This window comes from Neopsephotus bourkii, unplaced genomic scaffold (assembly GCF_033783945.1).
Source record: "Neopsephotus bourkii isolate Nb327-2 ecotype Australia unplaced genomic scaffold, CSIRO-AGI_Nbou_v1 NB_234, whole genome shotgun sequence".
Taxonomy (NCBI): Eukaryota; Metazoa; Chordata; class Aves; order Psittaciformes; family Psittacidae; genus Neopsephotus; species Neopsephotus bourkii.
In genome coordinates, this window is record NW_026900744.1 from 4,456,863 (window position 1) to 4,467,071 (window position 10,209).

The 10,209-nt window shown below is 42.0% G+C and overlaps 1 protein-coding gene across 1 annotated transcript; it reads left to right on the forward strand.

Moving 5' to 3' along the window:
- The first annotated feature begins 25 nt into the window (after positions 1-25).
- On the forward strand, positions 26-10,209 carry ATPAF1 (ATP synthase mitochondrial F1 complex assembly factor 1). Its single transcript, XM_061344891.1, has 9 exons — positions 26-255; positions 1,232-1,340; positions 1,895-1,945; positions 2,648-2,710; positions 3,947-3,997; positions 5,785-5,832; positions 7,840-7,935; positions 8,469-8,576; positions 9,479-10,209. The coding sequence occupies exons 1-9, from the start codon at positions 65-67 to the stop codon at positions 9,677-9,679; spliced, it is 918 nt and encodes a 305-aa protein (XP_061200875.1). The 5' UTR covers positions 26-64; the 3' UTR covers positions 9,680-10,209.

The following is a 10,209-nucleotide window of genomic DNA, read 5'->3' on the forward strand; positions in this document are numbered from 1 at the left end:
GGCCTCTTCACTGCGGGGCGGAGCGCTGAGGGGGCCGGGCGGAGCGCGGAGGGGGCCGGCCGCCATGGCGGGCCCGCTGCTGCAGGGCTATGGGCTGGCTGCGGCCTTGCGGAGCCGCGCTGCTCTCCGCCCGCTGGGGCTGCTCGTCCCCCCGAGCCGGGGGGTGGCCGACCTGGGGCCGGGGAACGGGGAGGCGGCGCTGGAGGAGAACCCCTTCTACGGGAAGTACCGACATAAGATCCAGGAGCTGCGGAGGTGCGGGGGAGCCTGGGGACATGGCTGCGGATGGGGCTGAGGGGAAGGAAGGGCAGCAGAGAGGCCGAGGCGGAGGGGTTCATTTCTGGGAACAGGGGTACTGGGAGTGCTGGGATTTTGGGAAGGAAGGAAGTAAGTAATTTTTAGCTTTGTGCCCAATAAGAAAATAAACTAGTTAGGCCAAATGCTGCCTTGAAGTAGGGTGAGGCTTTGAGCAGCCTGCTCTAGTGGAAGGTGTCCCTGCCCGTGGCAGAGGGTGGAACTGGGTGAGATTTAAGGTTCCTTCCAACCCAAACCAGCCTGGAATTGTATGTAGTTGTCACCAAGTTGGTGAGAGTTGTCTCTCAGCATGGTGTTCATCTCAGGGGCCTGCTTGAGTGAGTCCAGAGGAGGCCACAAAGATGCTGTGAGGCCTGGAGCACCTCTGCTGTGGAGCTAGGCTGAGAGGGCTGGGCTGGGTCAGCCTGAAGAGAAGGCTACAGGGATACCTTAGAGCAGCTTCCAGCGCCTAAAGTGGGCCTGTGAGAAATCTGGAGAGGGGCCTTTTACAAGGGCCTGCAGGGACAGGACAAGGGGGAATGGCTTTAACCTGGCAGAAGGGAGATTGAGATGAGACACCAGGATAAAAATACTCTGTGAGGGTGCTGAGGTGCTGGCACAGGTCATCCAGAGAAGCTGTGGCTGCCCCATCCCTGGCAGTGTTCAAGGCCAGGTTGGACACAGGGGCTTGGAGCAACCTGGTCTAGAGGAAGGTGTCCCTGCCCGTGGCAGGGGTTGGAGCTGGATGAGCTTTGAGATCCCTTCCAACCTAAACCAGTCTGGGATTCTGTGGCTAGTTGGTAAGAGAGTTTTAGTAACAAGAAATTAAAAATGTAAGTTACACGTTTACACCATGAATCACTGCCACAGTAAACATTTTAAAAAGCCAAATGATGTTCATCACCCAGTACTTTTAACAGTCCCTTTTCCAATTCAGATCCAGTCCAGATGTGTTTGAATCCCGTATGGAAAAAAGAACTGAAGTGAAAAAGCAGCCTGTGGGATACTCCAATCAGGGAGAATTTATCAGATGCATGGAGGAAAAGGTAAGGCCAACTTTCTTTGTAATTCACATGTATTAAAGCTATGATGCCATGTATATAGGATTAGCATAATGCTGTGAACATAAAGTGTTCCCATTAGTAAGGAGCCCCAGAATGTCACTCTCTGATGGCTAAAAGTATTGTTCTCTATTCCAGTGTTTTATTTTTCTGGTTTTCAGACTAATTTCTATGCTTGAAGCCTTGTTTAAGTTGCTTAATTAGTTCCAGATTAGTTTAGCCAAATGGAGGGACATGATCTTACATATATAATTTTTTAGAAATGCAAGAAAACTGCTCAGTAATATTGGATCCAAAGTGCATAATAGTTTGCTTTGAATTTAATCTTTTCTGGCCTTTAAAATAACAATTCATTAGGTTACTCATCTTTCTTCTAATAAATCATTTTATTCAAAATGCACTGCAGTGTTCTTCAAGTATCTTAAACCTGAGCTCCTACGCAGGAGATTTTGGTCATCAGGCATGTTATGCATGCCAGGGAAGGCAAATAAATGGTATTAAAGCATCAGCTATAAAAACTAAAGAATGTTTTCTTCTAGGCAAAAGGCTTGGGCTCAAAGACATCAAAGGGTGGATTCACAAAAGACAAGGTAAGGGAAACAAACCTGCATGTTAGGAGAGGACATGCTGGTAAATTAAGGATGTAGATGTATTGCTACCATCAGTGCTTCAGCCAAGAGGTTCTTGACATAAAACTGATCTTCCTTATGCTGCAATTGATTATAAGATTTTAATTCACTGTTGGGATTGTGTTTGATCTTAAAAGTTCTGGTACTCTGCATTTCTAGTATCCTGTCATTTCTGACATGCTGGAAGTTCCTGCTCCTGAGCGAATCTGTACTGAATGCACACAGCAATAAATAGCAAGGGTTAAGCTGCCTGTACAACGTGTAAATAGATTTCCAAAGATCAGCCAGCAGAGGGACAAGAGGCTGGTTTTACACTCTTCCACATTTCTTGTATTTTGGCAAACTTACTGTGTAAATATGTCTGAGATGGCTGAAGGTGAAAGGCTGCAGCTTGTCTTGCAGTTCTGCACAGCTGGAGCAAAGTGTGTTCTGCGGCCTCAAGGAGTGTCTTCTATTTTGACTCAGTGTGTGATTCCACTTCTCAGTCTGCTACTGCTTATAATTTACTGGTTTCTTTGGCAATTAATAAGACTAAGTCACACTGTAAACTGAATGAAGCTACTCTAGCTTGAGTATGTTCTCTAATTGCATCCATTCATTCTGGATTCTCACTTGGATCAGAGAACTGCTGTCATGCTGGATTCCTTATGCTTTCTCTTACAGACACTTGATTCGATTCTGAATGTTGAGATGGTGAAAGAAAAGTCAGCGGAGGAGATAAAACAGGTGATGGATTTAAATGGAATAAGGTTTGCACCACATCTGTGCTTAATAGTAATCTGCATATGAGAATGGAACTTTACTTAGCCATGTTTTATTTTTCAGTCTATAGATGGATATTTATTAAAAGCACATTGACATGCATATTAGTAGTAAAAAATAAAGTTTTTTCCATATATGTAAGTCCACCTAGGATGTAGCCTGGTACATCTGGACTTGATTTCTCAGAAACTGACTCTACTGTAATTCTTATTGTTGCCATTTAGTGTGTAGCAGTTGAATTGGTGTTAGCAAAGTCTGGTCAGGTTTGAAGCCCAGTAAAGGGAAAACTTAGCAGTAGTTCGTATGGATTATACTACATCTGTTCTACAGAAGTACTATCAAAACTTTTGCCACCTTGTACCTTTCTTTGCATTGTGTCTCATTTAGAAGCCCGTGTACTGAAGCTGGTTAGGGTAAGAAGGAGGTGGATGGGTCTGTTTCTTTGAAAAACAGTGTGAATTGAGTTATTCTTCCTTTTATCTGCTTGGCTTTGCACTGTATTCCCTTTTATGTAGTTATAAATCACATCTGTTGCACATTTCTGATGTAGCTTGAGTTGGATCTGGTACTTTTTTTCCTTATCAGTCTGTATGCCAAGAAACTATGTAGGCACGATCATTTGAAAGAAAGCAGCACACATGAAGGAGTCTTCTGGCACAACTTGGAGAGCAGAAACATAGCAGCTTTCCTGATAGCTTGAGAACATTATAGAAGTAGTTACGTGCTCTGCAGGGATGGTGTGCAACCAGTTATAGCAGGGAGTGGTTTGATAACTCATGAGTTCCTTTTGAGTTCCTCTACTTGTGTTTTGTTGATTAAACATTTATGGACAATTCTCATTAATTCTGTAGGACTGGGGAAGAGCAACTGAAAAAGTCCTGAACTCTGGGCTTTTACCTGTGCTTGTCCGTTTATTAAGGATTCCGAGCTTTTATGTAGGTAGTGCTATCCTGCTGTGATGAACAAAAAGGTTGTGAACAGGGGGAAGCATTATGTAAGATTTGTCTTCTCTTAAATGTTACACTTAGAAGTGTATTGTGTTAGCAGGAAAGTCAGGTTTGAAAAATTACTTCTTGAAATGCTTACAAAGGTTAGTTGACAAAGGAAATTTCTTTTAAAGCATTTAGTATTATTGCTTTTAACTGTAATATTTTAATATTACTGATTATAACTGTACACCATCTCCTTTGTTTCCTACAGATTTGGAATCAGTATTTTTCTGCAAAAGACACGGTTTATGCTGTTATTCCTGTAAGTAGTTCCCCTGTAATTATGCATTTGAAAGGCCAGTATGCAGAACTTTATTTTCTAACTGTGATTCTGTTGCTTTTAAAAGCAATCATTGAAGGAAAATGAGGTTACAAGAACAAACTTTCTTTCCAGATTCAGTGGTCTTACTGCCCCAAATGAAGGCTAAAGGCTTTTTTTTTCCCCACACCAAAAACGTGTACTCCTTTTTTTCCTCACTTACATCAGTCTCAGTAAAGCCAGTACCTTTTTCTGCACATGTGGCTTGAATTTCCAGGCACATTTTATTATGAGTATCCAATACTCTTTGCAGGGCCCTGGTATCTATTAAGGTAGCATTTGTATTTTCACATCATTTTTTCTCAGTGTTGCTTATTTCTTTCCTGTCTTCCCTGCAGCCTGAACAGCAAACTCCAGTTGAATAGGGCAGTACTAGAGCACTTGGCTAATGATTTGTACATGGCTAATCACTTATGACTTAACCTTCATACATGTAAAATTATTGGCAGTGCTGTCTTTCATTGAGGTTGCATGGTGCTTCCTGTGATAAGATCTTACTTCTTATTCCTGATAACTTTCCCAGATGTTAATTGTTGTTAATCTGCATTAGGCTGAAGGAGGGTTTTTTCACTTTGGGGATTTCTTTCCATTCTTTGCTTCAAAGTCTCTTATGTGATTGTGATCTCTTAAATCTGTCTTTTCACATCTGGGCACAAACTGTGTGTTCCTTCAGTTCTTGAAACCTCATTTAGATCTGGGGTCTGATTTGCAATTGTATTTGGCCCTTTGAGCTGCAAGTCGGTGGGAGGCTGTATCCTAGATGTATGAAGTGTTTATGCCCTTGATATGGCAACATGGGATTTGAAGTCAAGCGGCTTCATGTTCCAGTTTTCCCAGCGTGTGGATCTTGTGAAAACAGTTTGAATCACACATTTACTGTAGCAGAAAGCCAAAGCCAGGGACTCCAGTTAAGATGGTGGGGCTGGCACTGTTCTTTGGTGCACTGCTTTAGAGGAGCTTTGGAAGCTTTTTAAGGCTTTAATGCAAACCAGGTCCTAGGCACATTAGGAGGTAGTTCGTGGTGTCATCTGGGGGGGAAAAAAACCCTCTGTATCTTTTGCCAGAAGCTTTTTGTTGGCTGGAAGAAAGGCCTTGCCTAATTCTTGAGTGCTCAAAAGCACGCATGGGGGAATTTCATGTTGATGGATGTCATGTGTTTTCTTTCCTGAACACCTTAGACTATTAATGTGCTGTGCTGGGAAGAAGAGTGCAGACAAAAGGTTTGGGGGAATGTAAAGAACACGTGAATGAGATTACCAGGTTTCATCAGGGATGACCAAATGTATTTGTGGCTTTAATATAAACCTAAGCAATAAGTATGTTACTTGAGTAAATATCTAGGCTGCATTTTAATACTGAAGAACAGATGACTGTGATGTAAAATGCACAGTTTGAGGCCAGGGATATGTCGCCCTGCTCAACTGTTGACACCACAAAATGCGGTGGACCTATTACTCAAAGAGGACGTAATGTGAGTCTGAAGTGTGGGCCCCCCACCTCCAAGGAATAAAGCTTTGGATCCAGAAAGGAGTTTGCTGCTGTATCTTGGAGACAGCATTGTTAAAATGGGATACCTATAACATTTAGGTAACTAAGAACTAAATACAGTTTTCCACGCATTCATTGTTAGCTGCTCCCGCAGTGAGACCTTCTGTAGATGGAAGTTGTACCCTGTAAAGGTTAATGAGCTGATTCTGAATTATTGACTTTCTCTTTCTTCTTCTCCAAAGGCAGAGAAGTTTGATTTAATATGGGAGAGAGCCCAGAAATGTCCATCGGTATGTATGGAAGATACTCACAGCACATGGATGTAGAGCTGTAATGCACTTCTCCTCTCTAAAGCTTAATTCATAAACCTTTGACCCTCCTCCATTCAGACTCAATTGTATCAGCTCAGTTAGTAAAATCCAAGTGTTCATACACTTGTCTTAGTGTTCAGATAAAAGCAATGGCTATTTATATGTATTAAACAGTTTGATCTAGCTATCATATCTAGATATGAGAGATGTAGGGTTCAGAAAACAAGCACAGAATCTCCCAGGGAATGGATTTAGCTACAAACCACTGTTTTCCATTAATTGATGTCTTGCGGTTAAGTCTCTTTCATGCAGTTCTATGAAGAGCCAGGCTTTTTAGGCCAGCTTCACTGATATACCCACGTATCTTCTTGCTCAAAGCATGCTTGCTTTAACCCAGAGGAACTGTTGTTGGCTGGAACTGTGAGTCACCGTGGCATCACACTGTGTGTGTGTGGGGAAAGGGATCTCTCTTGTCTTAATGGCTGCTGTGAGTTGCTCCTCTGTTTCTTTTCTGGCAGTGGAGATAATAGGCAGGAGTATCTGAAAAGGACAAGAAATCAACATGTTGGGGTTCTGTCCAATAAGAGCTGAACCGTATCATCTGTTAGCTTGCTTTTTTGTCATCTTAAATGTGCATAGCCATGCTTTCTTCATCATGCTGGTGATCTGTGATAGGTAAATACTGGTAAGCTAATAAGAGTCATTTGCATGGAAACCATCCTGGGCAGGCAGCTTGCTGTGTCAGTGATGTGTCTGTGTCTAAGGGACTGTGAGTTGTCAAAAAAGCCTATGTGTAAGCTCTGTTGCACAGCATTGTAATTCAACAGCTGTGATGGAAAGAAAGTGGGAATTAGGTGTAGCCAAACCCTTTATTAAGGTTCGTAAGATACTCTGTGGGTTGTGTCTTAGGTGTGTGCCAGCATGGCAAAGCATAAAATACTGAGAATGCATAATAGGTTTATTTCAGAAATGAGTGGATTCCCAGGATTTGGGTTCACTGTTTCTCATGTGGGTTGGTGGATATATTGTAAGCTTCAATTAGAAGATTCCTGTGTGAATAAGCGTATTGTTGCTTTGAAGAAGTTAAGCTACAAAAGAGCAAAACTAACAAGCTAAAGGATATCTTTTGTTTGTGCTGCTGGATTAGCATTGTTTTCAGTTGAAAGTAAGTTTTTACAGTAACTTGTGCACTGAAGCATGGCCTTTGTGCAGATTTTGCTATGCTGACACAAATTAAGTGCTTCATTCCCTTATGAAAACAAAGTACCTAGACTTCACTGCTTTAGGAGGAGTGCTTTTGCAGATGTGAATGGGAGAGTTTACTGGGTAGGTGGATTGGTCCTGTATGTTCCACTTGCCAAGAGCAAGATCAGCCATATCCGTCTTCCCGAGCTACTTGGAGCTTGGAAAGTTATTTATAGCTTTAAGTACATTTCTGTACAGTGAATTGGCATTTAGTCATGGATCCTGTATGTTTTTCTCCTCCCGTCTTGTCTTTCCCCTTGGTGTGGGAAAATGAGTAAGTCTCTAGCCTATGGAGCTGAATAGATTGTAAATCTCTAGAGAGAAAGTGCTTGCTGCCTGTTCTGAACCAGTTGGTGAAATTAGAGGATTAAATACTCTGAATGCTCCTTATGTCATATTTTACCATTTCTCCGTTAATTTCCTAGAAGTGAACAGCAAGGTCAGAGTCTGAATGTTCTCCACTGTCCTGACTTGGCCTTTCCTCTCCCTGTCTCATATAACACTGATAAAAATATGTGCCAACATATTTGCTAATAAAATAATACTGATAAGGTAATGCTGGTTTATTGTCTGGTTCCTGCTGCCCTATCATTCCTGGTGGGGCAGAGAAACCCTTTTATCTGTTACGGTTCTCTTTCCAGAGCATTTATGCTGGAGGCCTGTACAACATGGGCACCGTTTTGTTCTATGAAAGGTTTTGTTTGAATTGGTTTTACTAATCGTTTAATCATTTCTCTTTAGTTTCTGTATGCTTTGCCAAGAAAAGAAGGCTACGAGTTCTTTGTGGGGCAGTGGTCAGGAACAGAATTGCACTTCACCTCCCTGATAAACATTCAGGTGAGTGGTTGAATATAAAGTCCAAAAATGGCTAAGGATCCAGCAATACATACTGTCAGCATATTACAATATCTGATACTTGCTAAATAGTTTAATGAACAGGTTGTCTAGCTTAACTTGAAAAGACTTATCAAGGAAAAACTGACATTAATTATAGGTAACTTAATTAAGGGTAAATTAGTAAGTTTATGGGTATCAAATGTCTCTCTAAAAGGAAGATGAGGTAGAAGTCACATAGTCTCAAAAGAGAAGCACAAGCCAAACTCTTCAGAACTGTTTGTGCAAGCTATTTACATTACGAGTCGATGCTATAAGATGTAATGTCATCCTGGAAATTGTGGGTTCTTTTAAATGCAAAATGGTCTTCAGTCATGAAGAAAACCCATCCTAACTCTGCAAATCTCTTGTTTTTTAATGAAGTTTTAATTAGAACTGACCCTTAAGCCCTGAAAAGTTTTGTAATAAAGCCTCCAGATCTACAGTACAGCTGAAGTTCTCCATGAGATGCTGATGGGTTTCTTTATCTCCTTCAGACCCAAGGTGAAACTGCCCCTAGCCAGTTGGTCCTGTACCATTTTCCTGATCTACAGAAGGAAAAAGGAATAGTTCTAATGACAGCAGAAATGGACTCCAAGTTCTTGGTAAGAGAAATCTGCTCTTTGGCTTCCTTCATTTTATGCTGCGGCTCTCGCACAGGTTTGAATTAAAGCCAAATTAAAATGAAATCTTTAAAAGACCCTTTCCCAAAGAATGGTCTTACAAGATTCCTTTAACCTAATCTACTTAGTACCAGGGAAAGCTAGAAGGGAATCATCAGTCTTTGTCTCTCTGGTGATTTCAGCTCATGCATTCTTTTGTTTTGTTACTTTTGGTTTTTTTCTAATTAATAAAAGCAAATTGAAGTGAAATGTGTTGCTGCCTGCCAACAAATTAAAGAAGTGTTTTGAATACTGCTTGTCAAATCAGGAGACCTCCAGTGCTTCTTCTTTCCATGCACCTTTGCTCTTTTTTATATGTGTGGGTGTGCTGTTACTTGCATATCTGCAATAGTACAGTGCTAGGACTAATTGTACCAGGGATTGCACTGGTGGAACAAGATAACTAAAGCATCCCATCTCTAACTGACCTACTTACACCAGTTCTGAAGCAGTGTGCAGAGGAGTGTGCAGAGAACTCATTGGTGATGCATTTGCCCTGTTGTGTCTCTTGAGTAAACAATCAATGTTTGCAAATAGGTCAACCGTAAGAAGGGAAAGATGAGACTTTGGTGCATCTCCAGTGTCTCAGAGCTTGCAGGGATCATGAAAGATGTATTTGACCTCTGAGGTGTATGGTCAGCAGGAAGGGAGTTTAAATGCAGGGTGCTGAAGTGTGTAAGTAGGTCAGGAACAAGAGGGAGGTGGTTTAAGAGATTTGTTAAATTAAGGTGGCTTGGCATTGAGTCACTCAATGAGCGGGACTGCAGCTGCTGAAGAGTCTTTTTCAAGGGGATACTCAAACACAAGCCCTGATGGTAACACACACTCTCTGTTTTAACTTGCAGGTGGTGCATGAAGCGCAGTGCTTGGCGAATCAGGTGCAGCTTTTCTATGCAACGGATCGTTCCGAGACCTATGAACTAGTGGAGACCTTCAACCACAGATCTAGTGAATTTAAGTACATGTCAGTTATAGCAGAGCTTGAGCAAAGTGGGCTTGGAAGAGAACTGAGACCTGGTCAGGTTTCTGACAAGTCACAGAGCTGACCTGCAGGTGAGGTGAGCCAGCAGCAGTGAGGGTTTCCTACATGGGGTGGTGCTGTGTCTTTTGGCTTACAGATTTGGTTTGGATACAGAAAGGATCTGGAGTGTCAAGCCTGTCTGGCACTCATGCAAGATGAGGACTTGGGCCATATGAACAACCCTAATTGCCAGAATGGAACCCATAACTTCATCAGAACAAGCCATTTCCCATCCTCTGACTTACTGCTGCGTGCTGTGTTTTTGAAATCTGAAGTGACAGAAGAGAAGCTCTGTAACGGACTGCACTGACATCAGGAGAGACCCAACAACCAGTGTTCTGCTCAGTAAATGCGTTTTAAATGCCCTCTGCCATTATAATTGCATGGTCCAGTGCTTTTTAATCTGTGTGGAATTTATACAGGCTTGTCCATCAAGAAAAGAGAGTAGGGCTGACGGTCTAAAACAAACGCCTCTTTGTTACTTTGTGAGGTTCCTTGCACAGATGTGTACTGTGGCCTGTGTTTTTCTCAGGATTGAAAAATAGAGTGACTAGA

Bases quoted from the DNA above. Each gene is read 5' to 3' on its own strand.
- ATPAF1 (XM_061344891.1), top strand. From the start codon at position 65: ATGGCGGGCCCGCTGCTGCAGGGCTATGGGCTGGCTGCGGCCTTGCGG. The intron at 5,833-7,839 runs GTATGTATGGAA...ATTTCTCTTTAG, and splicing joins GAGCCCAGAAATGTCCATCG to TTTCTGTATGCTTTGCCAAG. The intron at 8,577-9,478 runs GTAAGAGAAATC...TTTAACTTGCAG, and splicing joins AAATGGACTCCAAGTTCTTG to GTGGTGCATGAAGCGCAGTG.